Source organism: Lineus longissimus, chromosome 2 (assembly GCF_910592395.1).
Source record: "Lineus longissimus chromosome 2, tnLinLong1.2, whole genome shotgun sequence".
Lineage (NCBI taxonomy): Eukaryota > Metazoa > Nemertea > Pilidiophora > Heteronemertea > Lineidae > Lineus > Lineus longissimus.
The window spans coordinates 7,357,396-7,372,076 of NC_088309.1; the positions used below are offsets into that span (position 1 = coordinate 7,357,396).

General features: G+C 38.3%; 3 protein-coding genes across 3 annotated transcripts; 2 read left to right on the forward strand and 1 right to left on the reverse strand.

Moving 5' to 3' along the window:
- Positions 1-41: 41 nt before the first annotated feature.
- On the forward strand, positions 42-2,675 carry LOC135483603 (complement component 1 Q subcomponent-binding protein, mitochondrial-like). The gene is made up of 6 exons (XM_064764581.1): positions 42-366; positions 882-1,026; positions 1,490-1,577; positions 1,777-1,891; positions 2,018-2,100; positions 2,332-2,675. Exons 1-6 carry the CDS (start codon positions 84-86, stop codon positions 2,476-2,478), a joined length of 861 nt encoding a protein of 286 aa, XP_064620651.1. The 5' UTR covers positions 42-83; the 3' UTR covers positions 2,479-2,675.
- A 483-nt stretch (positions 2,676-3,158) lies between these two features.
- LOC135483604 (uncharacterized) lies at positions 3,159-6,066 on the reverse strand. Its single transcript, XM_064764582.1, has 9 exons — positions 5,977-6,066; positions 5,283-5,391; positions 4,891-5,071; positions 4,645-4,786; positions 4,336-4,407; positions 4,083-4,158; positions 3,804-3,880; positions 3,516-3,591; positions 3,159-3,284 (listed from the first exon to the last, which is right to left on the reverse strand). Exons 2-9 carry the CDS (start codon positions 5,337-5,339, stop codon positions 3,192-3,194), a joined length of 774 nt encoding a protein of 257 aa, XP_064620652.1. The 5' UTR covers positions 5,340-5,391; positions 5,977-6,066; the 3' UTR covers positions 3,159-3,191.
- A 108-nt stretch (positions 6,067-6,174) lies between these two features.
- Positions 6,175-10,681, forward strand: LOC135483605 (probable ATP-dependent RNA helicase DDX49). The gene is made up of 11 exons (XM_064764583.1): positions 6,175-6,322; positions 6,953-7,076; positions 7,334-7,419; positions 7,715-7,836; positions 8,098-8,276; positions 8,515-8,655; positions 8,940-9,092; positions 9,247-9,419; positions 9,672-9,760; positions 9,949-10,020; positions 10,349-10,681. The coding sequence occupies exons 1-11, from the start codon at positions 6,181-6,183 to the stop codon at positions 10,439-10,441; spliced, it is 1,374 nt and encodes a 457-aa protein (XP_064620653.1). The 5' UTR covers positions 6,175-6,180; the 3' UTR covers positions 10,442-10,681.
- The last annotated feature ends 4,000 nt before the right edge of the window (positions 10,682-14,681 follow it).

Genomic DNA, 14,681 nt, shown 5'->3' on the forward strand with positions numbered 1-14,681 from the left:
TAGCACCTCTTCGGCATACTTTTGCAAGTGGAGATAGAAAAGAGACGCACGTGTGGACAAAATTTTTCCAAAAATTACACAAAATGTCATTATTTCTCTGTCGTAACGTTGCTAAAAGTGTAAAGAATGTCTTGCACCGGTCACCATTATCTGCTACCTCAAATACAAATGGTCATTCTTTACCGTCACGGTTTAGGAATGGTCTAGAATCCCTTGTTATTAGCCGTTCCATAGGGTGGTACATGTGTTCCTTCAGTCAAGACAGTGCATTGCACTGTGCAAGTAAGGGCAGGAGTGCTCCTGTAAAGACAGTGAAGTTGTCCAAGACTTGCGCATGGAACACATGTTGCTCAGTTCATACCGAGAGTGAGTACTACAATATGCAATTGAAAAACGAATGGTACTATCGACCCTGTAGATTTTGTGCAGTAAGCGAGCATGCTCAAGCGATGCCTAGACCCCTTCACACCAAGTCTGGTATGGCTTTCTATGTCACCTGGTCTTTTGTTCGGCCCTTGGCATTGTTCGGGCATATTTTTTTAGACCAACATGTGCGTTTGCTAGCCCAAATAAAGCCTTATAAGGGCATGTGTGTAGTTGTCTATTGACTATCTATAGTATCATTATCGTATCGTCGGGTGGGGCGTGGGCCATGGCAACTGACATGGATGGAATGGACAAGTATTACCGCATTACTGTTAGGCCCATGCACATTAGTGACTAGGGTACCCTTAGAATGAGGCATCCAACGGCCCATTCTCCTTTTTAACATAAAGGGTCAGGAGAATTTATTTTTTTTACTTTTGAGGAAAGGTAGGCCCCTAATAATAAATAACCATGATGATAGCCATTGAAATGATGTGTGATTATTCCTTTTTCAGATGATAGAAGTTTACTTGCCTTCCTTGAGGAGAACATCAAAAAGGAAAAAGACAATAGCTTACCTGTGAATTCTTCGATTAAAGATTTTACAGTTCAGACCAATGGCTCAGAAGTCAAATTGATCAAACATATTGAAGATGAAATGTAAGTTTCTTCCTGGAGTGAATAATGATGCATATATGCATGCACTGTTGTTTGTGTTGTTTTATCATCATCAGTTGGGAATCTTAACAAATGCTTAAGTTGTATATTGTTTGACACAAATGGTTCATTTGGGAGTATTCTGAATGGAATTGTCAAGACACTTCTCTCCATTTAGGAGTTCTTGGGATTAGAATTGTTCAACACAATTAACTTCATTTGGGAGTCCTCAGGTGTGGAATTGTTTGACACTCTTTATTCGATTTGAAGGTAATCTGGAGTGGAATTATTGTTAATTATTTGTTGTACATGTGTATGTTACTTCCTTGGGGCTCTTTCCCTATCGTGAAAGTCCAACTATTTTGAGAGATGATGATTAGTACAGTGGTGCTTTACTAGAAAAGTTACATCCCAATAGAAATGATGAATGTACTTTGTTTTCACATTCCCTCGACTTCTGTTTCAGGGTGACAGTCACTTTCAATGTGAATCACACAGTAGATAACGATATGGCAGCTGAGTTTGGAGAAGCTAAAGATGACGATGATACACCTGTAAGTTGAGAAAGCCAAAGTGAAAATTAGCAAATAATCAAAGAAAACCTAGACTCGGCCTTGTTTATTGCAGCATTGTGCAGATTTGTACATTGGGTGTATATCTTATGTAGTACATGTTAACTACTAGTAGTTCCCTGTCATCATTGTAAGGGTGTCTCAAGTATATGTATTTCATCTCTTTTATACTTCATTCCAGATGGTGTCAATGCCCTCTTTTGTTGTGGATGTGAAAAAGGACGATAGGGTGCTTTCAATATGCTGTAGCTTTACTCAAGATTACCCTGAAGATCCTTCGAAAGAAGTTCAGTACGGTAAGTGGTGATAATTGAATTGCATACAGATTTTATTTTTTCGGTTTGATGAGAATTCATAATTAGAAACATTCAGACATAAATAAAAACAGATATTTCTATGCAAATTCTAATTTTGTATTTCAGCTGATATGATGACAATAGATGAGGTCGGGGTTCACCATGGAGATTGGAAAGAAGAAATATATTCTGTGTCAACTATGGATGATGTAAGTAAAAAAACACCTTGCATGAAGGTTCCAAAAATGAACTCCATCCGTTTTGAATCCACACCACTGTGGGCAGAAGTCAAAACAGAGTTACCAGATTTTTTTCCTGTTTTGCTGCTAGTGTCACTGGGCCAAGAAACCCAATTGGCTTGTTGCTTGTGGGAAACACTTCGCTGGAACTTATTCTCCTTAAAATAATGTTTGACTACATATTTCTTTTTTTCTTTCCAGGAATTGTACGATAAATTCCTTCTGATGTTGGAAGACAGAGGTATTGATGAGCAATTTGTAGAGCAATATGTCAATTTCAGCACATCGTACGAGCATAAACGGTATATCGGATTCTTAGAAAATCTTAAGGAGTTTGTTAGAAATTGAAAATTGAGTGAGTGATCCATATCAAAGAGACTAAGACAGTATGAACAGTGCACTGAGGAACAATGAAGGGAAATTATACTTTAATGCTTCATGTTGCTGGCTTGCTGTAAGTCCTGCCGACCGACGTTGTTTTTAGATAGCAGATAATAGGACTGTATTGATGAGAGTGAATAAATAGAAGAAAAGCTGAAAAATTGTATTATTTCCTTATTTTTGTTACGGAATTTAATCCTCTTTTTCATTTGAAGTGACCTGTTCTTTGATCTAAATGGTCCTTGCCACTTACTCTAAACTGTGAAATGTTTGAGCAGCTTAGTTGGCAAATTTGTTTATTTTCAATTGACGGGAGACTGCATATCCTGTTTGCCGACATAATTTAATGGTCAAAATATATAATAATATATCGCAAAGTCCTTCACTTGTGGAGCCCAAAAGTGGTGAAACAAAAGCACAAGTGTATGGATGTTCATACCACAGGGAATTATGGTATCTGTTCTAAATCCTTTTCAGTTCCAGACCATTACATGTAGTTGAATGGCTTCGTGTGCTGAGTAACACAACATGATAATGGGACTTTCTCTAGGACATTAATCTAAACAAATGTATCGTTCATAACTTTTATTACATTAAAAGGTTGTATTTACATAGAAATTCTTACATCATACATGTATTTACAGTTTAGACAGAAAAAGTCGAGCCAGTCAGTTTCAGAACTAGAACTTGTAAATCGCAAGCTTGGAAGAAGCCTCTGGTAGTGGTTGAAGGTTCAGCTGAGTCTCATAAGCGTCTTCTAAAAGGGGATGTAGCTGAAAGAGACAAAATATTCCCTTTAAAGTGGGACACATAACATCAATAAACAAAACGTCTTTTTGACCGCGAATATTTTAGCTACATGAAATGAACAGTACCTGATATTGTACAATTCTCTGCTAGTCTTTGAGTGATTGTGACATTGTCTCTGGAATGCCCAAGGATGACAATCTTTTGACGGTATTCCTAAACAAAGCTTGCTTGCACCTTTTTACTGCATTTCTCACCTTTTCTTTGCCTTTATTGCTGATCTCTTCAAACTGCTCATATTCATTCACGTTGTCTTCCGTTTTTTGTATGAGCCTGAAATATATATGACTGCGTGTAATAATAAATGTAGTTGCTGAAATTCATTCGGAATTGTTGATACAATATAGGCCAACAAGGTTTCTTCTATCATATCTTAGCATGTTAACATGGCATTGACAATCTGCCCTGCCAAAGTCCCAATAAATTGAATTTGAGCATATTTTTTAAAGAATTAGACGTATTCGATGAAATGACCTTTAACCTACCCATCGTAGTGCTCAATACGCTTTTCTATGCTGCTGAATTTGTTTGCCTTTTTCACCTTTTCTTCTTCTAAATCTCTCTGAAATGAAAAAGAAATAACATGGATAACATTGAGACACATTTGCAGGAAGAAGTTTCAAGCCTGGTTACAGTTAATTACAGACTCCTTTGTCAAATCTCTATCTACGATGCTACCAGTCAAAACATCATTTTAATTAAAGGTTCTCCCAATCAAAATAAAAATTTACCGGTCAGTGATAAGATACAATCAGGTAACTTACTGCCTGTTTCTTCAAGGTTGAGTAATTATAGTTCTTGTTGCCAGGAACTTTCACTCTTTTTAATTTCTGGAGAATTCTGAAGGATAAGAATAACAATGTTACATAGACGAAGCTTGATATCAAGGGTTTTGGAACAATTGTTTATTTTCAAAAGGACCTCCCTCTTTAAACAGTACGTCGGCTCCATTTGCCAAAAGACTAATATAAACCTCACCCGCACTAAATTAACAAGGCAAGAAAACTTCAAACTTACTCCTTATTGAGATCAGCCAGAATGTGCTGCTTTTCCAGTCTTGCACTGCTTGCAACTGTTGTATCTTGCAGGCTGGAAAAAAGAAAATGAAACCTCAACTCATCACCTCAACTGATATTTAATAGTCAACCCCCACTTTCCCTCTATATCTTTCTCGCAAGGTTCCTGTTAGTAGGGAATATGGTAAGGAAAAGAGATTAAGACTTCTATGTACAATTCTTATTCTCCTGTGTGTTCCCAATCCTAATTCAACCATTCTGAGATCCTACTGCATAACAGTAGTAGCCTAATTTAAATGTAAATGCTTACCTGGCAACAGACTTCAATATCTTATCCACAAAATCAATTGTCATTTTTTTGACAGGCTTCCATCCTTTTGTCTTGTTGCCTTTTATCTGTACCATTCTGAACCCATCTTCATCAACGCTCTGGTGGTGTCTTTCATTAACAACTGCAAGGAAAGAGGAAGCTTTGTCGAGACTTGGGATGGGTCAAATTAATTTCAACCACAAATGACTTTGAAACATGACACACACAAATAATTATTTTATGTACCTCTTTTCTTTTTCATAGGGGACTTGGGCACTTTGGTCACGGTCCTATTTTTTTTCTGTGGAGACAAATAACCGCTTGCCTGATGAGACGCCTTCTTAAAAACAGCATCAATTTTCTGTTGCTTCAGGGGGTCTTTCTTCTTTTTAGGATTTTGTGCCTTTGTCTTCTGCACACCACTTAGCTACAATAAAATCAAATTCGAGGTAGGTTATTGTGATGTTCAAGAGACACAACTAAGGCCTTCAGTAGTCTTACAACTATTAACAAAACATATGTCAATGAATAGAAAAGAAGGATCAACATAGCTTTTGGATTAAAGATGACAAAATATTTGTGGTTTTCTCACCATTATTATTTTACATTTTAAACATTTTATGAAATCTTAAGATTACCTTTCTCTTTGTCTTTGTCTTCTCAGGTCTCTTTGGACCCTTCTTCATTTTGACCATGTTGCCTTATTGCATCTAGAATTCACTTGTACATGTAATCACCAGTACGTCCCTGAATAATATCTAAATCTTTTTAGAAAAGAACATGGACAATTCATGTTTTAAACGTCTTATTAAATTGTGGTCAAATTAAATATTATATTGTTCAGCTTTAAAACTCTGTAGCCAAGTAGGATTGGACCGAATTAGAGTTGATCCCCATCGACAGGTACCTGTACACAATAGTTCAGGATGGACATTTGTTATAACCTGCTGACCGACTTCCGAATGGTCTATAGGCCTAGGCAATGTCAGTTGTCACAAGAGACCCTGATTGTGACTTTGTCTCTCCTGTGTCGCGAGGAATAAAATGGACCCCTTTTCGTCCATAATTGCTCTTGTGTTTCTGATGTTATCCGAATGACTGATATTATAGTCGAGGCAATAAAATGTCACATCCTATCGTCAACTCGATCAGTCAGAAGAATAGTGGGTGGAAACAATGACTTGGCTGGACCTCCGAGTCTGACTGGGACAAAACGAGCCGAGATCAACAGGAAGAACAACAACCTTTTGAATCAGTCTATTTTACGGTTAAGAGTTCAGATTTTAACTTTAGGTGGTACAGGAACGTTAGCATAGATTCAGGGTGACTCACTGAAATCCGCAAAGTGGATGTGGTGTGTCTAAAGGCAACAAAAACACAGAAAAATGTCAAAGAACTCAAATCGACCCGCTTGAATTTTTCCAATTCCACTATGCCCGTAAACTGCGACAGCAACAACAACGGGGCGAAAAGGTCAGGGAGCGAAACGACCGGATACTGAACAACAAACATAGAGTCACGTGACTTTGTTTCAAAATGGTAGACACATTTTCAGATTCACGTGTTCTAAATTTTTCCGATTTAGGGCTGAATAAATGGCTTGTAGACCAATTAAAAGCTGTCGGATTGGAGAAACCTACTCCTATTCAACAACACTGTGTTCCTCAGATCTTGAAAGGTACAAGATAACGGAATGTTCTGCTTCAGTGTCTCTTTAATTTGTGTGTGTGTACTGTAGTGTATATATGTACTAGGCTAGCCCTACCCTATAGGTCAGGAGTATCAGGAGTATAAGTTTGTTTTGGCAAGCAGCAGACTGGTGTGTGACCATGACATATCATGTATCTGTATGTGTACTTGTGTGCATGTGACAATACCATCATGACAAGTACAATGTATAGCATGCATTGCAAAACAATGTCGGGCTCAAGAAGATGCCGCTGTGCCAGTCCAGTACCTCGTGGTGGTAGGGCCTGGGGCAGTGGCCTGAAACTAAGCAAAAGTTAATATTTTGCCCGCCTAACAAGTGGTACGTCTCAGTTTAAGTCCTGATTTGGGCTAAAAAGCAGGCTTAATGTCTGTCGGATGGATGGATCAGAATGCCGGCTTCCTCCATCATTGCATCTGGTATGTCTGGTGTCTATGCCTTCCATCTGCCAGAACTCTAGCATAGCCATATGGCTTTTTCAAATTCCAACACAATTATGATTATTCAGAATCAGACTGCCCTCAATGAGGCAGTATATTGCCTCTGGGCAGCAATTACTAGCAATTTGTAGTTATCCTAGCTATCTTACGTTATTTCCAGGAAAAGACTGTCTTGGGTGTGCTAAGACTGGGAGTGGAAAGACTGCAGCATTCGCTCTTCCTATTCTTCAGAAACTATGTGAGGATCCATTTGGGATATTTGCGCTTGTTATTACTCCAACCAGGTAAGTTAACTAGATAGGAAATATCCAAATTTCACAAATGATGACTGCTTTCTAGAATATAGAGGACAATCTACATGTATGACTGTCGACAGGTCAAGTTTCCTCTGGAGCTACCACCTACATGATAGTGATGCAAGTGTTTGGTAGTGAGTCAAAGGAAAGAAATGAAGTGATATATGAAAATTTAAGCAGATGATTTCCAATCAGTGTTTTCTTTTTATGTCGCCATTAAACATGAACATTTCACAAATTTTCAGGGAGTTGGCGTACCAGATTTGTGAGCAATTCAATGTCCTTGGTCAGCCGATTGGATTGAAAGCATGTGTCATAACTGGAGGAAGAGGTAGGTAAAAAACATTGACAACATTTCACCCATGAGCTAGGTTTTGGGCATGTAGCACTGGTGGTTAAAATGGTTGCATAATTTTACATTTTGTATAACTGGAGGATTGGTAGATGTGTAATTTCCTTATTTTCCTTTCAAACTTACCTGTAATGTGCAATTGATGTCTTGGTTGAAATAGAATGCGAATGCTTTGTAGAAATTGAAATTTGAGAATGCAGTAGAGATGCCTTCAAAGATTAAAACTGTATCTGTCAAGGTAACTGTAATTAAACAAACAAAATTTCTCTTCCAGATATGATTCAGCAAGGTTTGGAACTTGCAGAAAAACCACATATCGTCATCACAACTCCTGGTAGACTTGCAGACCATATAGAAACTGGCACAAATTTTGGTCTCAAAAAGATCAAATTCTTGGTAAGTTCAGTTGTAGAGCATGCCACCCAAGGTCATGTTCAAAGAGCACCTGTTTTTTTGGTCAGTCAGTGGCTTTACAAGATTATACACATAATTGGCTAGGAGGAAACTCAACCAATTCACAGATTATGAAGTTTTCAGGATTGCATTGTATGGCCTGAAGACAGTTGATTAAATCTACATTTCAGTTTCTCTGCATATTTTCTAGGAATAGTGTCATGACTGTGACAGCTTTCATAAAAATATATTTATGCCATGCAGGTTCTTGATGAGGCTGACAAACTATTAGAAGATGATTTTGGAGAACAGCTGCAAACCATTTTCAAGGTCATCCCAAAGAAACGTCAGACTCTTCTCTTCAGTGCCACAGTAACAGATACTCTAAAAGATCTGAATGAATCATCGGAAAACAAACCGTTTTGTTGGATGTCTGATTCGGCGTGAGTGTCTTTGTTATACTGAGTGAACAGTAGCCAACTATAGCCAACTATAGCCAACTATATAAGGGAAGTCTTTAGACGCATACATAACATTACATACTGGCAGTAGTATGGTGCAGCTCATCTGTGGTCTGCTGAAAGGTTTCTGGATAGACAAGGGTTAAAGTGTTAAGTCGGTGATGATTATTGTGTCGTTGGTATCAGACTATAAACCCAAAATTTTAACTTGGCTTTTCAGTGTGGCTACAGTTGAAGAACTCGACCAGCGATATGTTTTAATGCCAGCAGATGTGAAAGATGCCTACATGGTTCACATTATTGAGAAGTTTCTGGAGACAAATAAAAGCAGCTCTATAATCATATTCACCAGTACATGCAAGTAAGTGTTGTGTATTCCACATTCTAAACTAATGGATTCCTTCTTTGCATTGTCTTCCTTCACTTGATGGGGATAATTTGTAGGAGCTATTAGGTCAAATTGGTTGTGTTTAGGTGATTATTTTGTAGTTAGGAACCTGGGTTGTTTTTGATTCAGCGATAATAATTTTTCTTACCCTTACCAGCAACTTAATTTGAATTACCTGGCACCTATCTCTCACAAAGTGTCAAATTGACCAACTTATCATGATATTTATACAATTTTACAATTTTTCATAATTTCAGATATTGTCAAATAATAGGAATGATCCTAAAGGACATGGGTTTCCAGTGTGTGGTCCTTCATTCAATGATTCCACAGCGGTACAGACTGTCAGCTTTGGCACAGTTCAAATCAAATACAATCAAGATCCTCATTGCCACGGATGTGGCCAGCAGGTAAGTCGGTATTCTAATGAATAAAGCCAGATTCTTTCGCATAAACTGTGGCTTCAAAAGTTATGTGAAAATAGTCTTTCAAATATTGTGATGGCGACGCAATTAAGATTTCATCCATTTCCACCATGTTTACACAATTCTATCTTATTTTCAGAGGTCTTGATATCCCCACAGTCGATCTGATCATCAACCATAACATACCCAACAGACCAAAGGATTACATCCATCGAGTGGGACGGACGGCAAGGGCTGGGCGTGGGGGAATGGCTATAAGCCTAGTCACTCAGTTCGATGTAAAACTAATCCATGCCATTGAAGGCAGAATCAGTAAGTTAAGAGTATTTTTGAAATGACTTTCAAAAGTATCTAGATGTGCTTTCATGAATTCTAGCAATTTTCAGAAAATCCATTTCCTTCAACCAGGTCTGTTGAATGTGATTTTATGCCCTCTATTTAGGGAAATAAACAACACTTTCTAAATAATTTCTTATGAGCAGTTAAAATACTCAGTGATATGCTGAAACTGTTGTCCATGTATCAAAGGTGAAATGTCACTGAATTCAATTGTTATCATTCCAGATACTAAATTAACAGAACATGAGACAAATGAAAAAGAAGTCACAAAAATTTTCACTGAAGTCGCTGTTTCAAGAAGAGAGGCTGAAATAGTAAGTTATCTGTCTAAATGTTCTTTTTTTATGTTGTCCCAAACTGAACTTGTCTCAACTTGTTTAGGCATAACATTCAAGACCAATTTAATTCATTGTGAAATCAGTTGGTGCATACCATTTCCCAGTTAGTGGCATAAAATGAATATGATGGTAATCAGACTAATGCAATGTCACTTTCATTTCAGAAACTTGATGAACGAGACTTTGATGAAAAGAAGAATATTTACAAGAGAAAGAAATTAATTGCAGAGGGAAAGGTAAATCAAGTGGAAAAGTTTATCTTCCATTATCTTTGGCAACTACGTTGTGAATTGAGCCAAGCTTTTGATCAGAGAGTTTTTGCTGGGCAAGATGTGTCTCTATTGTGACACCTGAGTTGCGGAGGGGGCAACTGCCCACTGTGTCCAGAATTGACTGCTCTGTAGGAAGACCAGTGGCAAAATGGTAAAGGCACCAAGCTCATAATCAGGAGGTTGCAGATTCAACTTTAAAGGATCAACACTGTTTCGTCTCCGTGTGTCTTTGAGCAATTTGTTGAATGACGACTCTTCACAGTGAAAATGATTTTTGTTTGGTTTCCTTTAGGATCCTGATGATGAAGAGAAGAAGAAGGCAAGGTTAATCAAGAAGCAAGGGAAAGATAAAAAGTACAAGCCAAAGAAGAAGACTAAAAGCTGATTTCTTGAATCAATTCTGCAGACTTGTGTGATTGTTCCTTTGTATGGCTGATTGATTTTACCATTGGATAGATAATACACTAGTTTGCAATGTAAGACCCAAAGGGAATGAAATGATAGCTGCAACAGAAATAAAGGACTCTTGGTAAACTACAACCCACAGACTGTGCACGGAATTGGTAACTTACTCTTGTATTGAGCTACTAAATTGTACTGAGTGGCTAATACACACTTAAACTGAGTGGATGAATAGCCTCGCACTGATTGATCAGGACAGTTGCGATCGAACCACGTAGCTCTACGTGGCCCAAATGCCCTCTCAGTGAGCTGGTTATCAGAGTCTCGTGGACTTTATTGAAGAAGTACGCCATCGCCATCTTCAGGGCGAGGGAGGAACTGAAAAGACCAAACCGGACAGCCTACGAGACAACTAACCTCATTCAGTTTGCATGTTGTGTTGGAGTCGTGTTTGAAAAACTGATGGTTGTGACTTATGTTAATAAATTAATCTCAATAATATTTGTGTCTCGTGAGTTTTTTCATGTGAATAGTGCTGGTTGTGCATTTTCCATTTAACAAGTGTGTCTTCCAACAATTGTCCTTAGTGGATTAATAGCCTCGCAACTATAGTGATTGATCAGCGTCGAACCACGCAGATCAACGTGGCCCAAATGCCCCCTCATTGAGCTGGTTATCGGGGTCTCGTGGACAGACACATGACATTGTTGCATTTGTAATATGGTCTTAAAGGCAAGATACAGTGGTTATCAAAAGATACTATGACAGGTCTCCATAGAGGTTGAAAGTAGAAATGCATAATTATGGCATTACTCCATCAGTAGAAAGTGTGTCCAAAGAAATTTTCAATTGTAATCCGAGTGACACTGGTCTGCAAATAGTGCCAATGAAGCACCATTAGTTATGTGGTCAGAGGAGCATGTGGCTGGTGGTGACATGGTCATACAGTAGTTTCACTGGTGGTCGAGACAGATCTGACAATTTGTTGTAGCTCTTCAAAAGACTTAGCCCAAGGGCAGGTCTAAATTGCTGCGTATATTGGCTCACACAATAAATGCAGCACATTTGTTGGCCATCTGCACCACAATCAGACATCCCTCACAAACTCAATGATTCATTTGGAGACTGCACATAATGAAATTATCTGTGAACTCCACAAACTCTGCTTCTACACACAAAGGTCAACAGCAAATAAAACAACAAGCCATTTAATTAGTTAAATCAACAATTTTCTTACACAAATGATGCACAACTACTGTTCACTGAAGTGCCATGTTGTATTGAATTAGAATGATCCATTGTCTATGAATGACGTATGTCCCTGCATTTATTTCAATATCTGCACAATGATCTTATCAACATTTAAAAAGAGTCAATACACTACAATTTCTCGAACAGCAGGTCGAGAGTAGCTGGTCTTCCACTATTATCACACAGTGAAGATGTAACAGGCATCACCATGTTCTTCCCATTTTTAACACTGCATGCAAGTCCTTTTCTGATGTTTTTTTCTCGAATTTGTGCATCTAACGAACTGGGTCCATGTGTATATACAAGCCTAAGGAATCTGCAAACATCTTGTAGTTCTGAAAAGAAACAAAATGTACATAATGATAAAGACTGAAAAAACATAATCTGATTTTAGAACAGACAAAAAGGTCATAACTCATCTGGATGAATGGAACCAATAGGTTGCCTCTTCATGAGTGTTTGAGGCGTTTTTTAAAAACAATCCTGCTCTTGGTATTGATGAAATAAGCAAAAGTGTCAAGAGGATGATCTGACCTGCTACTTGATTGATCTTTGATTGATCTTTTGATTGATCTTTCCCAGGAACCCCTTTCCCTCCGACCTGCGGTCTCATGGGTTGTCTGGCCAAAGACCAATAACATGTGTTCTGCTCATTTCAAAATCGCACTCGGGTAGTTTGGTATTATGTTGGTATATATATATTCTATGTCATTTTGCAACTGAGTTAGTCAATACCTACCACTAATACATTTTAAAATGCAAGTTAATTCTCTTCATCATCCTTGAATCTGCCTCCATAATATGGGATGTATCTTACTACCGCCTTCCAGTCAGAAAAATATAATCCAAGAATTGCAGCACTTCCACCAAATACACTCATGGTGGGCAGCCTGTTTAAAAAGGAAAAGTGTTTGTTTATAAATGATGGGAGATTGGCACAATAGAACTAAAACTTGAAGATTGAGACCGATTCCGAGTGTGCGATGGGCTCTCGCCTCTGGTAATATTTGCCATTCCCAGGCCATGGCCATCCTTTGTCAAAGGCTTTGTTGCACTTGGTCAATATAGTAATCAATGTTCAAGGCCTGTCACCATTGTAATTTTTGAGGCAAGTCAATAGGTCAAATAATTGTAACACAATTTTGCACGGGGAAAATTACATTTAGGACACCATTTGCATGGGGACACCGATTCTGTTACACCGGTTCACGGTCATGCATGCAAAATGTATACTACACTTTACACTACACCGAGGAGTCGCAGAAATGGCACGATTAACTTACCAATTTTTCGCCTGTTGTACATGTTTACGGCCAATCACTCGTAGGCCAGGAACAGTTCTGAACATAGCTAACATCTTATCCATGCAGAAAATTAATTGCTGAACGGGATAAGCTCAAACAAAGTCGATTTTAAAGGGGAGAATTTTCGGGAAGGTCAACCTCAGAATTTGGTTATTGTCGTTCGACGGTACGCTTTTGCACAAATTCCTCATGAGCCGAAGAACCATCTGGGAAAATGTGTCTTCGGTGGACCGATTGTGCGCCCCCCAGGCAGTCGTTATCAGCTTTGCATGTATGAACATTCTGATGCATATTTATCGCGAGCACTGTAAAGTCTTAGGAAATTCAGTGAAAGCCCTACAACGAGACATGTTCTCTGGTCAGGAGAGCTGTTTTTGGACGGCACACAGAGTAGTATCCTTGCAGGAAGTGCGTAGATTTCCGCGATATGCATCCAACTACTTTTATCTATTAACTCCTGGCAAGAAAACCTCTGCAACTCACTTACTCCTACATTACATCCATTGGCCGGAAGGGGGAGGGGCAAGGGGGACTCCCCTTCAAACCTAGGTTTCCTCAGGAGGCAAAAATTGATGCCCTTAACAATCTTAACAGCCACCATCAACTTTCGAACAATGAAAAAGAATGTTTTGAACACACAGACAAATTACTTTATCAGTATCAAAAAGATTTATATCCAAAAAGATGTTAATGAAAATCAATCATTGTGAATATCATAATTCAAAACAAGTCTCTCGTGGCATTCACAATCATCAGCATGGATGCACAATACTCCTCAATTTTGAGGAATTTGATTCAGCGCCGCGGTCGATAGAGATTTGAAAAAAATCCAGATTTTGTCTTCGGTTCCGCATGGGCAGGACGAAATATACCTTGGTTACAGCTTGATGACTTATCAAAGTGCATCTGAAACCGGATACAAAATTTGGCAACTGACTTCTGCAGACCGCAGTGTTGAATTAAAGACTTCACAGGAGTACGTGTATTAGAAACTCATTTTAACTAAGCAGAAAGTTTCTCCCTTGTTACATAAACTTAAGTTCTTGGTATTATGAAGTAAAATTCTGACCGAGACATGAAACAATGTATTGCGCAGAGTTCAAGGTATTAAAGAAAAATTACAGACACAGAACTTGACCATTCATCAATTTTTCATTTCTATTACAAATTACTCAACTGCATATCAATCAGTTCGATCATGTTATTCAAGTTTTTTGGAGGAGTAAAGCCAAAGGTCGAATCAATAATTTTGAAGAATGATTCAATGCATCATCTTTTTGAATTTTCCACAATAGAATCTTCCATAAGAAAACATCACAAATCACTCAGCAGTTCCTTCATCTCCAGATTCTTTTTTGCTGTTCCTTTCCAGATAGTCCTTTACTTCTGCTTCAAAACGATGCATCTTATTCACGTTCATTGCTGGTGTCATCATCATAAATGCCACCACACCGGCAAATACCAAACCCATGCCAATAAGTCCAAACCTCGTCCCTTTTAAACGGTCAACTCTTTTGATATTTCCGTTAGCCATCTCGTCAGTGGATTTCAGAACACCTAATACAGCTTTCACTTAAATCCGTGAGTCCATTCAAAAAGCTTGTTGCAACTAACTAATAGATCGCTGATAAATCTGAGCCCAAATAAGTTCAGCAAGCGCGAGAGTTC

Coding starts and splice junctions, on each gene's coding strand:
- LOC135483603 (XM_064764581.1), top strand. CDS start 84: ATGTCATTATTTCTCTGTCGTAACGTTGCTAAAAGTGTAAAGAATGTC. Junction 367..881: donor TTGCTCAGTTCATACCGAGA/GTGAGTACTACA, acceptor TTCCTTTTTCAG/ATGATAGAAGTTTACTTGCC. Junction 1,892..2,017: donor TTCGAAAGAAGTTCAGTACG/GTAAGTGGTGAT, acceptor TTTGTATTTCAG/CTGATATGATGACAATAGAT.
- LOC135483604 (XM_064764582.1), bottom strand. CDS start 5,339: ATGGTCAAAATGAAGAAGGGTCCAAAGAGACCTGAGAAGACAAAGACA. Junction 4,787..4,890: donor CCCTATGAAAAAGAAAAGAG/GTACATAAAATA, acceptor CTTTCCTTGCAG/TTGTTAATGAAAGACACCAC. Junction 3,285..3,515: donor GCAATAAAGGCAAAGAAAAG/GTGAGAAATGCA, acceptor TGTCTCTTTCAG/CTACATCCCCTTTTAGAAGA.
- LOC135483605 (XM_064764583.1), top strand. CDS start 6,181: ATGGTAGACACATTTTCAGATTCACGTGTTCTAAATTTTTCCGATTTA. Junction 6,323..6,952: donor TGTTCCTCAGATCTTGAAAG/GTACAAGATAAC, acceptor CGTTATTTCCAG/GAAAAGACTGTCTTGGGTGT. Junction 10,021..10,348: donor AATTAATTGCAGAGGGAAAG/GTAAATCAAGTG, acceptor GGTTTCCTTTAG/GATCCTGATGATGAAGAGAA.